This window comes from Mobula hypostoma, chromosome X1 (assembly GCF_963921235.1).
Source record: "Mobula hypostoma chromosome X1, sMobHyp1.1, whole genome shotgun sequence".
Lineage (NCBI taxonomy): Eukaryota > Metazoa > Chordata > Chondrichthyes > Myliobatiformes > Myliobatidae > Mobula > Mobula hypostoma.
In genome coordinates, this window is record NC_086128.1 from 59,849,791 (window position 1) to 59,868,011 (window position 18,221).

The 18,221-nt window shown below is 45.5% G+C and overlaps 1 protein-coding gene across 7 annotated transcripts in view; it reads right to left on the reverse strand.

The window, feature by feature from the left end:
- srcin1a (SRC kinase signaling inhibitor 1a) overlaps positions 1–18,221 on the reverse strand; it is a 578,647-nt gene that overhangs the window by 11,925 nt on the left and 548,501 nt on the right. For 4 of the 7 annotated variants that reach the window (XM_063037430.1, XM_063037432.1, XM_063037433.1 and 1 more), the window contains 2 exons: positions 14,951–15,031; positions 610–2,163 (listed from right to left, as the gene is read on the reverse strand). The exons of 2 other annotated variants lie outside the window; for them this stretch is intronic. In XM_063037430.1, the coding sequence (XP_062893500.1) occupies positions 610–2,163; positions 14,951–15,031 (1,635 nt within the window). The remainder of the gene's footprint in view (positions 1–609; positions 2,164–14,950; positions 15,032–18,221) is intronic. One more of the 7 variants, XM_063037434.1, reaches the window with a different exon arrangement.

An 18,221-nucleotide genomic window follows, 5' to 3' on the forward strand; every position in this document is an offset into this window, starting at 1 on the left:
TGGGACAAAAAAATCAGAAAATCAATGATTCTGAAATGATGTCTGGTTGGCAAAGAGAGCCAGGTCAGCAGAGGTGGAGGAAATATCCCTGGCAGCCAGGAACAGGGAGAGCTGAATGAGGTGGGCTGGGAAATGTGGGAGAAGCCCCACAGCTGGATTCGGTAAGGTCACACCAGATTCAGACAGAAACAAATAAAAATCCAACAGATGGTTTCAACATTGCGATAAAGTCTTGAGTTTGCGAGTGTAGACACGATTCATCCTGAACTGGTCAAATGAAAAGCAAGGAGACCAGAGGGAGGGCGAGAGGCCTAGAGGGCAGGCGAGAGCCTCGGGGACAGGCGAGAGACTCAGAGGGCAGATAAGAGGCCCAGAGGACAGGCAAAAGGTCCACACAGTGTTCGAGAGGTACAGAGGGCAGGTGAGAGCTCCAGGAAGATAGCAAGAGGCCCAAGATGCAGGCAAAAGGGCCAGAGGGTGAGTAAAAAGGCCCAGAGGGTGAGCAAAAATCCGAGGGCAGGCAAGAGGTCCAGAGGCCAGATGAGAGGTCCAGAAGGCAGACAAGAGGTCCAGAGGGAGGATGAGAGAGTAGACAATTGAAAATAAAACCTTTGGATCTGGAGGCAGCAGTTGGGGTTTAGGGAGAAGGCTCGGCTTGACCCTGGTGGTTGGCGACGTTCTCTTCCTGGAATCAGAGGGTCCAAGGCATGGCTGGTCCTTGGGACAAGAGGCATCATTTGCCTCTTCCCCTCCTCTTGCAGCAGCTGGTTCACAGTCTGTGTCATCCCTTGGATTCCCCACCGGCTTCTCTCTCAGCTCACAGGTTTCAGGGGCAGGCAGAAGCTCACTGGGGAAGAGAAACTCGGTGCATGGGTGCTGGCTGATTTGGGAGATGGTGGACTCCAACTCTCTGATGGTTTCCTCAAGGCTGTCCATGGTTTTGTAGGTGCTGTTCTTGATCTCCTCAGTCCTAGCAAAAGCTGCTGCGGAGGCCTGGTTCCTCAGTGTCCTACTCTTGACATGCCCAATGTCATCTACCTTTAACTTCTTCACTTCTGTTTGCTTCTGACCTGTCATTGCGTTGATCTTCTCCTCCTCTTCATAAACAACAACTTGCAGGACCTTCCTGCCCATTTCCGGCCCTGACTCAGTGCCTTTATCAAGCTCCTTCTGCTGTGGCTCAGGAAGACCAGCCCTGATGTCCCTTGAGTTCCCGTTTTTCTGCTCCGTATCATCCAGAGTTCTAGAGTTTGAGCTGGATTCTCCAAGGTTCTCCTCAGAAGAAACACCACTCTCAGAGGCTGAAGGCTCCGACTTCCCCAGGGAAATGCAGTCACTTGCTTCGGTGTGGAGAGGGCTGCAAACTACTTCACAGACAGAGAATGGCATTGGCGATTCTGCTGGGGTAGGCAAATTGGGCATTTCTTCAATGGAATCTTTCTCTCTCATCAACGGCTGAACATCTTCACTCTGATCTTCAAAGACAGTGGAAAGCCTCTTCTGGGCAGGTCTGATGTCCAGAGGTTCTCCAAAGATGGCCATAACAGGCCTCATGCCGAATGATGACATCATAGTCCCTTTCTCCCCCAGTTGCCTTCCAGATGGAGTTAGAAGATCCCCTGGATTTTCTTCCTTTGAGGAAGAAACATTGCATGTATGGATATCTTCACCTTCTTCATGTATGATTCCCTGAACTTCTGGCCCAGATAAAGCTGGGTTCTGATTTTCCATAAAAGCCACATTTTCTTCAGCATTACGGGCTGACAACACTACCTCGATGTTATTGGAGGAAACCTCAGAGGGAGATGAAGACGAGATCTCTGGGAGATTCTCTTCGGCCATTGAAGGGGACTCCATCTGGGTCTGGATGTCCTGGACAAGGTCAGCTTCGAGCAGTGCAAATTCCTCCAACACTATTCTGGCTGGGATGCCTTGTGCCCAGGTTTCAGAAGTGGCCCAATTCTGTTGACTCTGGACAGCGGTTGAACCTGTCCCCCCTCCAGCTGTTGCACCATTTCCCACTCTCTCATCTGGCACCTCCACCATTTCTCCAGGAACAACAGGCTCCGCCACATCAGAGGAGGTTGAGGAGCTGGGTTTCCACTCGGTCAACACAATGCGAGGGAGCTGAGCGGAGCCTGGGGATCTCGGGACCTGCATCTCCTACAGACGTAGATGTGGATAACAACACAAGAAGTGAGCGTTTAGTCAGCGTGAACCACTGTGAACTTTGTGCCCCAGTTCCTGATCTCCAAAACCAGAGGAGTTTCTAGCTGCCCTATTAAGGAGGATCTTCGAGGTGATTCCTAGCAGCTTCCAGAGAACTTGAACCCTTCTCACCTGCCCTCAACACTTGACAGATGTACTATGCTGCAGTGGACATCGAGGCCAAAACCAGCACCATCTTGACCAGTGCAGAGTCACACACTGACCAGTCAGCTCAGCTCCACCATGGGCACTAACCTCCCCACATCAAGAACGCCTCCAAATGGCGGCACCTCAAGAAGGCAGCATTTGTCATGAAGGACCCTCACCAGGACATGCCCTCTTCTCCATCAGGGAGGTGGTACAGGAGCCTGAAGACACACATTCAATGTGTTCTTCTCCTCCGCCATCTGAACGCTCCTGGAATCCATCAACACTACCTTACTATTTTGCTCTCTTTTTTGCACTACTCATTTATTTTACATATTTTTTTACTGTAACATACTAATTTTTAGGTATTGCACAGTCCTGCTGCCACAAAACAACAAATTTCATGACATACTGCACGTCAGTGATAGTAAACCGGATTCTGAGTCTGAGTCTGAGACTGGGTAAGGATATCAGATTTCTTCCCCTGTACCACATTTACCCTTTCCTTTCATTTTGACTGTTACTGAGATTGTTTTAATTCCATACTCCTACTGTGATGGGATTTGAACTCATGACTTTGGGTTAATAGCCTGCCACTCTGGTTACCTGTCCTGTTTATAACTGTTAAGCTTTAGGGTGGCATGGTTGTAACACTTTATAGCCCCAACAATCTGAAAATCAGGGTCTATAAGGAGTTTGTAAGTTCTCCCTGTGACTGTAAGTTTCCTCTGGGTGCTCTGGTTTCCTCCCACATCTCAAAGATGTATGGGTTAGGGTTACTGAGTTGTGGGCATTCTTTACTGGCACTGGAGGCATAAAACACTCACAGGCTGCCCACAGCACATCCTTGGACTGTGTTGGCCGCTGATGCAAGTGACTCGTCACTGAAAGTTTCGACATACATGTGACAAATAAAATTGATCTTTAATAAAGTTAATTTTGCTTCACTGATTCACCCCCATCTCTACAGTAATAGGAGGTAGATTGTGGATTTTCCAAACTAATTGGGATTTTTATACAGTGAAAATGTGGTATAAGTCACTAGTGTTCACCTTTTAACCCTTACATTATTTTGATAGAAACTTTGCATCTCCTTTAGGCTTGGAAATATTTGTTGAGAGATCTAGATGAAGGATAGTGATTCAAACTCCTAATGAAGGCAGACAGTGGCTATATTTCATTAGAAGCTTGAGATGATCTAGTATGTCACCAAAGACACTCGCAAATTTCTACAGATGTACTGTGGAGAGCATTCTCGCTGGCTGCATCATCATCTGGTACGGGATGAGGGGTAGACCTGCACAGGATCGAAAGAAGCTGCAGAGAGTAGTGAACTCAGTCAGCTCCATCATGGGCACTAACCTCCCCAGCATCCTGGACATCTTCAAGGAGCGATGCCTCGAAAAGTTGGCATCCATCATTAAGGACTCCATCACCCAGGACATACCCTCTTCTCATTGTTACCATCAGGGAGGAGGTACAGGAGCCTGAAGACACACACTCAATGATTCAGGAACAGCTCCTTCCCCTCTGCCATCAGGGAGGAGATACAGGAGCCTGAAGACACACACTCAACGATTCAGGAACAGCTCCTTCCCCTCTGCCATCAGGGAGGAGGTACAGGAGCCTGAAGACACACACTCAATGATTCAGGAACAGCTTCTTCCCCTCTGCCATCAGGGAGGAGGTACAGGAGCCTGAAGACACACACTCAACGATTCAGGAACAGCTCCTTCCCCTCTGCCATCAGGGAGGAGGTACAGGAGCCTGAAAACACACACTCAACGATTCAGGAACAGCTTCTTCCCCTCTGCCATCAGGGAGGAGGTACAGGAGCCTGAAGACACACACTCAACGATTCAGGAACAGCTTCTTCCCCTCTGCCATCAGGGAGGAGGTACAGGAGCCTGAAGACACACACTCAACGATTCAGGAACAGCTTCTTCCCCTCTGCCATCCAATTTCCGAATGCACATTGAACTCATGGACAATACCTCACAACCTTTTTTACACTACTTATTTAATTTCATGTTTTAATATATATATTATATATATACTGTAAATTAGTTTTTTAAATTATATATCGCAATGTACTGTTGCTGCGTAACAACAAATTTCACAACATATGCCAGTGATATCAAATGGTTCTAATTTTGAGTTGGAGATCATGACAGAGACTAGGAGAAAAAAAGAAATTAAATAATTTGAAATAAAAACAGAAAATTCTGGCTTCTTTCCCCTTCTTTGCCAATCCTGACGAAGAGCCCAAAACAGCAACTGTTTATTCCACCCCCACCCCCCCATAGATGCTGCCTGACCTGCTGAGTTCCGCCAGCATCTTGTGTGTGTTGCTCTGGATTTGCAGCATCTGCAGAATTTCTTCCGTTTACGATCTGCTGTAAATACTCTGCAGGCCAGGCTGCATCAATGTGACTCAAATGATGCACTTTACTGGATGTTTCAATGTTATTTTTTTATTTATTGAGATACTGCATGCAATAGGCACTTCCAGCCCCTCGAGCCGCACTGCCCGTCTACTCTCGATTTAATCCTAGCCTAATCAAGGGACAAGTTACAACGACTAATTGGTACATCTTTGGACTGTGGGAGGAAACTGGAGCACCCGGAGGAAACCCACATGGTTGTGGGAAGAACGTACAACGCCCTTGCAGGCAGCGGTAGGAATCCAAGCCGGGTGGCTGGTATTGTAAAGCGTCGTGCTACCCATTACACTACAGTGCCACCCATGTACACGTACATTAGCTTTACTTGTCAAATGCTCCATGTACACATGACAAATAAAACTAAAATTTAATCTTAATCGTAAGCCACCAGACCTTCACTAAGAACATATCCTAGTCACTGCCACTATGCAATCCGGGCAGAGGTCAGGAGAGTTATTTTTTGTACAAAAGATCCAGTGTTAACTGTTCTAACTCTTGGTTTTATGTCCCCGGTGTTTCCCAATGGCTGACTGTTGGATCTCTGAGGTTGTGCCTCTTCTCAGAAGCCATCAGGGGCAGCACGGTGGCACAGCGGCTAGAGTCGCTGCCTCATAGCTCCAGAGACCCAGGTTCGATCCTGACCTCTGTTGCTATCTGAGTGGAGTTTTGCATGTTTGCTGCAGAGATTAGACAACCTTCCTCACACATATTGATGGGGTGTTCTCCCACTTCCACTTTCCATTCCTCATTCTGGTTCCCCTCTCACCCCCTTCTCTTCTCCTTACCCACCCACACCTTCCTCTGGCATCCACCCCCTTTTCCCCAATGGTCCACTCTCCTCTCCTGTCTGACTCCTTCTTCTTCAGCCCTTTACCGTTTCCATCTATTATCTACCAGCTTCGCACTTCATCCTACCTCCTCACCTGGTCTCACCTGGTCTCACCTATCACCTGCCAGCTTGTACTCCTCACCCACACCCCAATATCTATTCTGGCTTCTACCCATTTCTTTTCCAGTCCTGATCAAGCATCTTAGCTTGGATATCTCTCTCTCTTTCTCTTTACAACACGACAAATGGATGCATTCTGGTAGGACACTAAAATAGAAGTTCTTTGGTGAATGGATGTGTAATTTAGCCCACTAACCTGTCATCATCATCGTTATATGTTGTGTCGTATGACATGGGTGATCATGGTCTCATGACCATGATAGCTCTTGGCAAATTTTTCTACAGGTGGGTTGCCATTGCCTTCTTCTGAGCAGTATCTTTACAAGATGGGTGACCCCAGCTATTATCAGAGACTATCTACCTGGTGTCAGTGGTTGCATAACCAGGACTTGTGATCTGCACCGGCTGCTCATACGACCGTCCACCACCTGCTCCCATGGTTTCATGCGACCCTGATCAGGGGCTAAGCAGGTGCTACACCTTACCCATGGGTGACCTTCAGGCTAGCGGAGGGAGGGAGCACCTTACACATCCTTTGGCAGAGATGTATCTCTATCCCACCACCCAACCTATACGTCTTTGGAACGTGGGAGGAAACTGGAGCACCCGGAGGAAATACACTTGGGGAAAAAGGCACAAACTCTTTACAGACAGCAGGTTGCTGGTCCTGAAATAGCATTACGCTACTGTGCAAAATTGTCAGAGACAATGTGTGAAAACAATTTTGAAACAGTGAATCATCTCTATGCAGGAGTGTGAGAGAGTCCTGGACAATATATTAATTTATTAGTTGAGCTACAGCACGGAATAGACCCTTTGGCCCTTCGAGCCATGCCGTCTGGCAACCCCTCAATTTAATCCTCACCTAATCACAGGACAATTTACAATGACTAATTAACCTACAGTGCCTAAAAAAGTATTCAACGCCCCAGGAAGTTTTCGTGTTTCATTGTTTTACAACATTGAATCAGAGTGGAGTTAGTTTGGCTTTTTTTTGACACTGATCAACAGAAAAGGAATCATGTCAAAGTACAAAGAGGTCTCTACAAAAATTAATTACAAATATAAAACACAAAATAATTGATTGCATAAGTATTCACCCCCTTCACTGGTGCAGCCAATTGGTTTTAGAAGTCACGTAATTAGTTAAATGGAGATCACCGTGTGCAGTCACGGTGTTTCAATTGATTGCAGTGAAAATACACCTGTATCTGGAAGGTCCAACTGCTGGTGAGTCAGTATCCTGGCAAAAACTACACCAAGACGACAAAAGAACACTCCAAGCAACTCTGCAAAAGGTTATTGAAAAGCACAAGTCAGGAGATGGATACAAGAAAATTTCCAAGTCACTGAATATCCCTTGGAGTACAGTTAAATCAACCATCAAGAACTGGGAAGAATATGGCACAGCTGTAAATCTGCCTAGAGCAGGCAGTCCTCAAAAACCTGAGTGACTGTGCAAGAAGGGGATGAGTGAGGGAGGCCACCACAAGATCTATGACAACTCTGGAGGAGTTACAAGCTTCAGTGGCAGAGATGGGAGAGACTGCACATACAACAACTGTTGTCCTGGTGCTTCACCAGTCACAGCTTTATGGGAGAGTGGCAAAGAGAAAGCCACTTTTGAAAAAGACTCACATAAAATCTTGGCTAGAGTTTGCCAGAAGGCCTGTGGGAGACTCTGAAGTCAGCTGGAAGATGGTTCTATGGTCTGACGAAACCAAAATTGAATATTTTGGCCATGAGACTAAACGCTATGTTTGGCACAAGCAAAACCTTGCACATCATCAGAAACAAACCATCCCTACTGTGAAACATAGTGGTGGCTGTGGGGATGCTTCACTGTAACAGGCCCTGGAAGGCTTGTGAAGGTAGAGGGTAAGATGAATGCAGCAAAATACAGGGAAATCCAGGAGGAAAACCTGATACAGTCTGCAAGAGAACTGCAACTTGGGAGAAGATTTGTTTTCCAGCAAGACAATAATCCCAAGCATAAAGCCAAAGCCACACAGGAATGGCTAAAAACAACAAAGTTAATGTCCTGGAGTAGCTGTTGGAGTCCAGGCCTCAATCCAATTGAGAACTTGTGGCTGGCCTTGAAAAGGGCAGTTCACTCACAATCCCCATGCAATCTGGCAGAGCTTGAGCAGTTTTGTAAAGAAGAATGGAGAAAAATTGCAGTGTCCAGATGTGCAAAGCTGATAGAGACCTGTCCACACAGACTCAAGGCTGTAATTACTGCCAAAGGTGCATCTACTAAATACTGACGTGAAGGGGTGAGTGCTTATGCAATCAATTATTTTGAGCTTTACATTTGTAATTAATTTAGATCACTTTGTTGAGAACTATTTTCATTTTGACACGAAAGTGTCTTTTTCTTTTGATCAGTGTTAAAAAAGCCAAATTAAATCCACCGTGATTCAATGTTGTAAAACAATGAAAGATGAGAACTTCCAAGGGGGGTGAATAGTGCTTATAAGCACTGTTCTAACAGGTATGTGTTTGGACTGTGGGAGGAAACCAGAGCACCCAGAGGAAATACACGTGGTCACAGAGAGAATGCATGAACTCCTTACAGGCAGTGGTGGGAATTGAACCTAGGTCACCAGTACAATAAAGTGTTGTTTATCAAATGATTTTGATTTGTTGGAGCAGAATTTTGAAAAAAATATTCTCCAACATTTTTATTGATTTGATTTGATTCCAAAAGTAATTTGCAGCAAATTCAATTGAATCTCTTGGATTTAAAACCAATCAAATTCATGATACTGTGACAGGACCAATTTCACGGAAGAGGAAAACGTGCACACTTTCCAGAGATTTTGAAAGCCCCGTGTCCAATCTGACCAATGAGGGAGGAGCATGTAATGTATTGTCCAATCTCAGTCTCATTCCAGAGGCTTTTATAGGGAGGAGGGCCCATGAAAAGGCCCTTTGTTAAAAATTAGGAAATGGTGTTCACTTTGAACATTTATGGTTAATGTGTCAACTACACAAATCACATGCATCTTTGCACCTTCAGAAACCTGCACTCCTATGTGCAATTCCCCAGAAAGATGTGCCAAATGCATTTCCTGCAAACATGCACTATATGCAATTTCCCAAACACAAGCATCCAATTGCATCCAAAACTTAAATGCATACAGTACATTGATGAAAACTGCTGTGCTGATGGACTGCTTAAACTGCTGCATCAATGTAATCTTTAAAAACAGGATTCAACACCCTTATAAAATAGCTGTGATTAATACAATCAGATAATTGGTGCTAAAGCACAATCCAAAGACTTCTCAATTATCTATGCCTCAAATGACTGCTCCAATGCACTCAGTTAGGTACACTTTATTAGGTACACCTGTTTGTTAATGTAAATATCTAATCAGCCAATTGTGTGGCAGTAACTTAATGTATAAAATAATAACATGCAGACACGGTGAAGAGGTTCAGTTGTTGTTCAGACCAAACATTAGAGTGGGGACGAAATGTGATCTAAGTGACTTTGACAGTGGAATGATTGTTGGTGCCAGATGGGTTGGTTTGAGTATCTCAGAAGCTGCTGATTTCCTGGGAATTTCACGCAAAACAGTCTCTAGAGTTTACAGAGAATGGCAAGAAAAACAAAAAAAATATATATCCAATGAGTGGCAGTTATGTGAGGAAGTATACCTATTAATGAGAGAGGTCAGAAGAGAATGGCCAGACTGGTTCAAGCTGACAGGAAGGCGACAGAAACTCAAATAACCACACATTACAACAGTGATGCGCAGAAGAGCATCTCTGAATGCACAACACATTGAATCCTGAAGTGGATGGGCTACAGCAGCAGAAGACCACAAACATACACTCAGTGACCACTGAGGTACGGGAGGTAAATAAAGGTAGAGGTAGCTCATAAACTGGCCACTGAGTGGATATGACCCAAGCACTAGCTCTAGGCTTCATTTAATACACTAGTTTACATGGTGGCATGGTGGTTATCATAATGCTATTAAGCACCAGCGACCCTGGTTCAGTTCCGCTGCTCTCTATAACAAGTTTGTACATTCCCCGTGACCGCATGGGTTTCCTCCGGGTGCTCTGGTTTCCTCCCACATTCTAAAGATGTACAGATTAGTAGTTCAGTTGGTCACCTTTGTATAATTGAGCTTGTTGGGCCAGAAGGGCCTGTTACCATGCTGTATCGCTAAATAAAAACTAAATACATCTCTGAATTCCCCGTCTGTTTAGAAAATAGTCTGCACCTTTATTACTTCTGTCAAAGTGCATGACCATACATGACCCTATGCCGTCTTCCATCAGCCACTTCTCCCAGTCTGTACAAGTCCTCCTTCAGACTCCCTGCTTCCTCAACACTACCTGCTCCACCAACTATCTTCATACCATCTGCAAACTTGGCCACAAAGCCATCAATTTGTCATCAAATCATTGACATATAATTCGAAAAATAGCAGTCCCAACCCCCACCCCTACAGAACACCACTAGTCATCGGCAGCCAAACAGAAAAGGCCACTTTTTGCCTTCTACAAGTCAGACAATCTTCTGCCCATGTTTGCATTTTTCTACCTGTACCAATTTCTGGAGATGTGATAAAACTAATTTTTTTTATAATTGGGTTAATCAGCAACAGATGCTTGAAAACATCTTTAACCGAAATTCCCTTTCTGTCCCACATGTTTACACACAGTGGCCACTTTATTAGGTACACCTATACACCTGCTCATTAATGCAAATATCTAATCAGCCAATCATGTGGCAGCTATTCAATGCATTACAGCATGCAGACACGTCAAGAGGCTCAGTTGTTGTTCAGATCAAACTTCAGAGTGGGGATTAAATGTGATCCAAGTGACTTTGAGAGTGGAATGATTGTTGGTGCCAGATGGGGTGGTTTGAGTATCTCAGAAATTGCTGATCTCCTGGGATTTTCCTGCACAATTGTCTCTGGAGTTTTCAGAGAATGGTACGAAAACCAAAAAAAAAACTCAGCCAGCGTCAGTTCTGTGGGTGAAAACGCCCTGTTAATGAGAGAGCAGAATGGCCAGACTGGTTCAAGCTGACAGGAAGGTGACAGTAACTCAACTAACCACACGTTACAACAGTGGTGTGCAGAAGAACATCTCCGAACACACATGTCGAACCTTCTGGATTCCACTTCTGCACCTAATTAAGGGACTACTGAGTGTATATAGTAACTCGTTCCTGAAATTCATCCCAAGTTTTAGGAACAGAAGAAGAAAGGCACATGTACAATGCTTAAAGAAAAAACCCTAATATGTCCAAATAAAAAAATTGGAACCAATCGCTTAATTGCGATATTTTAAGACCATTAATACTGACACTGCTGACTAATCAAATGAACTGGAGATGGGTCATAAACACAAGAGGTTCTGCAAAATGCTGGAAGTCTTGAGCAACACACACAAAATGCTGGAGGAACTCAGCAGGGTAGTTTTGAGGTCCTGATTAAGGGGGGGCAGAGACAGTGGAAGTGGGGGGTCAAGAGAGAGGGGGCAAAGGAAGAGAGAGGGGAGGCAGAGAGAGAAGGTCTAAGAGATGGTGGACAAAGAGAAAAGTTGGGCAGAGAGAGAGGGGACAAAGAAAGGGGGAGAGAGGGGTTTTATTTCCCTCTATAGATGCTGCCTGATTTGCTGAGTTCCTCCAGAATTTTGTGTGTGTAGCTGGAGGTAGATGACAGGTGAAAGTTTAATTGACAACTACCAAACTCATGAGCAGATGACTGTAAAGCCTGCCAGTGGGATTGTTGCAGTCACTGAGTGGAAGGCTGTTAATAATAGTAATCAGGATTGTAAGGTCATTAACTCAGAACTCAGCTTGTTAGGGTAATCATCCTAATCGTGGATACACAAGAGACGGCAGACGCTGGGATCTGGAGCAACAATCTGCCAAAAGAACTCAGCGTTTCGTGCAACATTGGTGGGCAAAGGAAAGGAACGGTCTAAGTTTCAGGTCAAAACGCCGCATCAGATAGAGGGCGGCTCAGTGGTGTAACGGTTAGGGCAACAATGCACAGCTGTAAGATCTGGGTTCAATTCCTGCTGCTGTCTGTAAGGGTTTTCTCCGGGTGCTCTGGTTTCCTTACACATTCCAAGGTTGTACATTTAGGGTTAGAGTTTGTGAGTTGTTGGCACCAGAGGTGTGGTGTCACCAACAGGGTGCTCAGCATTCCTTGCCTATTTGATTTGATGCAAAAGACATGTTTCACCGTCTGTTTTGATGTGACAGATAAAGCTCATCTTTTCTCTTTTTTTCAGATACTGATTCAGTGTTTTGACCCAAAATGACAACTATAATCTAATCCTCCTGCTCTGACCCTCCAGAATCTGCGCCATTACATGCAGCTGATTGTAAGAGCTATGACGTATGGTCCTGATGAAGGGTCTCGGCTCAAATGTCAACTGTTTAATCCTTTCCATGGATTCTGCCAGACCTGCTGAGATCCTCCAGCATTTTGTTCAAAGTTCAAATAAATTTATTATTCAAGTACATGTGCAGTTCTGTGTAAAAGTCTTAGGCACATATATATACCTAGGGGTGTCTAAGACCGCTGCACAGTACTGTAGTAATTTTATGTATTGCACTGTACTGCTGCCACAAAAAAACAAATTTCATGACGTATGTGAGTGATGATAAACCTGATTCTGATCTGGGTCTCTATTGTGGACTGAGAGTGGGAAGGGGGAAGGGAGTGGGAAGCATCAGAGAGACATTCTGTGATGATCAATAAACCATTTGTTTGGAATCAAACAGCCTTGCTTGGTGTCTCAGGGCTGGGTGTGTCTGCACCCCACACCACCACCCCCACCCCCCCCACTCCCCACCCCGGCACTCCTTCTCTGCCACCTGTCCCACACCTCGCCATTCCCAACATCCTTTGCTCCTGTCAAATTTACAAACTCTCTCTCCGTTCCACACCGACAAAAAGAGTATGGCGCTAAAGTCTTAGACAACCCTGAGATTCATTTTCTTGCAGACATACACGCTAAATCTAAGAAACACAACAGACTACCCAAAAGGACGGACAAACGACCAGGGTGCAAAAGACAACAAACTGTGTAAATACAAAAGAGAACACAATAATAATAATAATAATAATAATAATAAATAAACGATAAATATTGAGAACTTGAGATGAATGTACTGTATGTGTTACACCAGATTTTAAGAGCTATGATAAAGTTTGCACTTGGAACAGTTACTAGCACCAATTTGTCAGTTCACTGGCAAATACCCCTCCATTTCCTGTCAGCCCTGGATTTCACTTGCTCACGACTCACTGAACACCCCTACATCACAGGTCTGGTGATCTGACTAACAAACACAGAGACAAACAACGAGAGCAAAGGACATGAATCAAACAGTAACAAAAAGATTAGTGTTATTGATATTGTAATTTAGACAATTTAATTAGAAGGGAATTATGTTAAATGGAATCATATTAAGTATCTTCAGTTCCATTGACCCGCAAGCACTTAATGATAATTAAAGAATTTCTTCAGCGAATTAGTTGCTAGTAGTTGCTGATAGTGCGAGGACAGAGAGAATGTATTAGTGCCCGAAGCTTGGAGGAGGTGGGAAAGGAGAGTGAAGATCACTGCGAAGTCAGGGGAGGAAGAGCAAAAATTGGTATGAGGAGTGATTCCAGAGGCATTCCATTTGGGTACCCTTGACAGACATGACATGTTAGAATGGCATCGTGCCTGCCAGTCCTGGCTTGCACTTGGTGTAAACAAAAGATATTCTGCAGATGCTGGAAATCCAGAGCAACACACACAAAATGCTGGAGGAACTCAGCAGGTCAGGCAGCATCTATGGAGGACATTTTTGGGCCAAGAGCCTTCATCAGGACTGGAAAGGAGGGGTGAAGAAGCCAGAATAAGAAGCTGGGGGTGGGAGTAGGAAGGAGTACGTTGGCACAGGTGATAGGTGAGACCAGGTGTGGGGGAAGATGGGTGGGTGGGGGAGGGGGAGGGGGAACTAAGTAAGAAACTTGGGAAGGGTGCAGATAGGTGGAAGAAGTAAAGGACTAGAGAAGGAATCTGATAGGAGAGGAGACCATGGGAGAAAGGGAAGCAGGAGGGGGGCGCAACAGGAAGGTGGTAGCGAGATAAGGAGAAGTGAGGAGTAAGGGGGAAGCCACAAGAAACCTTCATCAGAGTCTTGGCCTGAAACATTGACATATTTCCCTCCATACATGCTGCCTGACCTTCTGAGCTTCTGCAGAATTTTGTGTGTTACACTCAGGTGTTTCTATTCCCCATCAGGAGGAGGACATGGAGAATGGAAAGGGGTCCTCTGGCTGGGTCACCTGACAATCACTGGCCTGATCCCCACCCGAGCACCCTAGAAGGTGATGCTGGGCTAATAAGGAGGAGCCCAAAATATCGCAGGCAGAGAGGAAGGACTTCGGGAAATTTTTACTTTGACCCATCTTTTCTAATATTCGATGAATTGGGACTGAAGGTAAACATGACAATGAAACTGGGCCTAAGATTCAGAGCTCCTTCCAAACGACAAGCAGCAGGTTCCGCCTTCCCCCTGCAAACTTCGACACCTTACTAATCAAGAACCTATCAATCTCCGCTTTAATTATAACCAATGACTTGGCCTCCACAGCCACCTGTGGCAATGAATACCACAGATTCACCACCCTCTGGCTGAAGAAATTCCTTCTCATCTCCATTCTAAATGGACATCCCTCTATTCTGAGGCTGTGCTTTGAGCTCTCTCCGTAATTTGGGGTTCGATTCCACTGCTTGGCTGAGTCAGCACTGATGTCCAGCTGCCAAAACTGATGCTCAGTAGGTAAATGACTGTGTCTGGCAGTAAACATCCCCTCCCTCCTGAGGGACAACGCCCTGCCTTTGCTTGGCACGTGCAACCCTAATTTGGGAAGGGTGGGCCAGATTCTCTCTTACCACACAAAAGGTGGTTCAACACCACACCCTCACCCACTTCAGGCACATGCTGGGAATTAGTGAGTGGGAAGGGTTGTGTCCGGAATTACAGGAAGGTGTGCCGTGCCAGAATCCCAGCGCGCAGTGGCTTCTCCAAAGCCCAGAGCCTGCCCGCAGTGACAGAGCAGAGGAGTTACAGGAGTGAGTAGAAATGCAGTTAGTTGGGAGGTGGAAGCAGGCGAGTTAGAGGCGTGCTCAGCAGAAGTTCGCAGCCATGAGGCTTTACCTTCCATCCTCCAGCCGGCTGGAAAAGCCTGCAAGACCTGGTATCTGCCATGCCCTGTTCACTTACTGCTCTCTGAAACACCTGACGGACCAGAAATTGGGAAGAAAGACACAAACAAAAACAATAAATGCACTGAGTCTGCATTTCCACTCTGCGCTTCTGAAGAGATGTGCTTCAAGAGTAAACCGGCCCAAAGTCCGAACAACCTGAAAACTGAAACCTTTAGTAACACACACAAAACGCTGGATGAACTCAGCAGATCAGGCAGCATCTGTGGAGAGGAATAAAGAGTTCACATTTTGGGTCTTTATACACTTTCCCAAACAGGGACTACGTAAGAGGAGCAGGGGACTGATGAGGAAAAGGGAAGTTGAGTGAGAAACAGAAATGTGGTAAAAAGCATCAACGTACATTAAGGGAAAAAGATTAAGGTGATGCGGATCCCTTATTGATTAAATTGGTAATAGAACATCCAGGGAAGTTAAACAAATATTCTATCTTCCTGGAAAGGAGCTACATAAAAACCTCGAGAAAATGGTGAAGTGGGTTTAGAGGACCAGGTAGCTTAAAGCTGTAATGATTGGTTTAAAAAAAAGATAATGGAGGAATGAATGGGGGCTGAAGAATGAGGTGAGTCCTGGGGTCAATACTGAAGATCCATCATTAAGGACCCCCATCACCCAGGCTACGACTTCTTCTCATTGCTACCATCAAGGAGAAGGCACAGGAGCCAGTTGCACTCGCAATGTTTCAGGAACAGCTTCTTCCCCTCCACCATCAGATTTCTGATTGGACAATGAACCCATGAACACTACCTCAGTATTTTTGCACTACTTTTAAATTTTTTAAATATATTCCTTCATGTATTTTATGGTATATTTTAAGTATTGCACTATTGTGGCGCGTGGCCAAGTGGTTAGGGCGTTGGACTAGCGATCTGAAGGTCGTGGGTTCTAGCCTTGGCCGAGGCAGTGTGTGTGTTGAGCAAGGCACTTAACCACACAACGCTCCAGTCTACCCAGCTGAGAATGGGTACCGGCAAAAATGCTGGGGGTTAACCTCGCTGGTGTCCTATCCAGGGGGGGGAGTCTCATACTCTCAGTCGCTTCACACCATAGAAACCGGCATAAGCATCGGCCTGATGAGCTACATGGCTTGTGACAGACGTTAATCTAATTAAAAACTGTACTACTGCTTCAAAACAACAAATTTCACGACATCTGTCAGTGACAATAATCCTGATCGGCAGTCTGGAAGTTGAGGCTTGATGGCTGAGGCCCTGGATCTGCGAGTCTGGGGAAGTAAGAGGCCCTATGTCAGTGAGTCCACTGGAGGCTGGAGGCTCAGAGGCAGCCTGTCCTGGGGTTGGAGGGCCATCTGTATGCGTGAGTGAGTGAGTGAGTGAGTGAGTGGGTGGGAAGGAGGAAAGGGACTTGTTTGACTGTTGTTGCTTGTGTTGTTCTGTTAAACATGGTGGGCATGCTATGCTAGTGTTGGAACGTGTGGTGACACTTACTGCCCCACCCAGCACATCCTTAGGTTGTGTTGGTAGTGTAGTGGTTAGCACGATGCTTTACAGTACCAGCGACCCGGGTTCAATTCCCACCGCTAACTGTAAGGAGTTTGTACGTTCTCCCTGTGACCGTGTGGGTTTGCTCCGGGTATGTACCGTTAATTGGTCATTGTAAAATGTCCTGCGATTAGGCTAGGATTAAATCAGGAGATTGCTGGGCGGACTGGAAGGGCCTATTCCACACTGTAGCTCAAAACAATAAAATAAAAAGCAAATATGTTGAAGTACATGTGATAAATTAATCTGAAGATGTTATGAAAGAAGGTGGCTGTGAGGAGAGGGGATGCACTGGTCGAACCCTTCCAAAGCTGCACACGTTCTCTGAAGTTCCCACAGACACAAAAGCAGCAAACATCAAGAAGAGGGAAAGAGAATTCAGTGAACAACAGGCCAGTGAGGTTGCTATTAGGTGTTTGGAAAATGTGAGAAATTATTGGATAAAGTCAACACAGATTTACAAAAGGAAAATCCCTTTTGACAAATCTGTTGGTGTTAACCCTTTGACATTTTAGATGGAAAAGCAGATAAGGGTGACTCAGTGGAGTCTGAAGTGCAGTTGGGGCTAGCCAACAGAAAGGCAATGGTATGTTGGTCTTTAGATCATAATAATCGAATGAATAAAGACTCCTCACTGTAATTACATAGGGCTGCACTGGTGTGCACTTTAAATATTGTGGACAGGTGTGGAGGATGTACCGGCAGCAGTGAGAGGGGGCTTGACGTTTTATCAGAGTCAGGGCTGGAACAGTTAAAGAGTCTGGGCCCATCCGAAAGTGAGAGGTGACCTCACGCAAGTTCTTTACCAGCCAGACAGGTAGAAACAGGGATGATGTTCCCATTGGCTGAGGGGTCTGGAACAAAGATGAAGGGGGCTGAATCTTTGGAATTCATCACCCAAAGGGGTTATTGGGGTTCAGCACAGGGATCAAAAGGATTCTGGATATTTAACCAATCATGGGAAGTGGTGTTGAGTCAAAGATCAGCCTTCATTTTGGGGCAGTATGATAGCTTAGCAGTTTGTGTAACAGTGCCAGCGACCCGGGTTCAATTCCCACCACTGTCTGTAAGGAGTTTGTACGTTCTCTCCGTGATGAAGTGGGTTTCCTCAGGGTGCTCCAGCTTTCGCCCACATTCCAAAGGCATACAGGTTCATACGTTGATTGGTCACGAGGTGTAATTGGGTTGCACGGATTCATTGGGCTGGAAGGGCCTGTTACCGCACTGTATCTCTAAATAAATAAATTTTATCGATGACTTCTGTTCCTTACATTAGTAGTTTAGGTATTAATAAGAGAGTGGATGCATTCCTTCATCCTCATGAGGGCCGTCAGAGAGGATTTCACTGGTGGCCCCCATGCTTCGATCAGTGGCAGTCTTCAAGCAGACATGTCCAGGATCAGGAATGTCTAAGTCAGGACAGACCGAGTCCTAGGTGGGAAGACAGCCAACATGGACATTGTGCCCACCTCATCTAGCCTGCTGCGTTCACCAGCAACTTTGATGTATGTTGCTTGAATTTCCAGCATCTGCAGAATTCCTGTTGTTTTCATCTACCCAGATGATGCCTTCAGTGGACACAACTAATCTGATGGCTGCTGTGAGGTCTGAGAACAGCACACTGCCTTGAATGGTAGCTTGAAGGAAAAAGTGGCCCCTTAGAACACAGACAAAAATGAACCTCACACCTTGGTGAATACA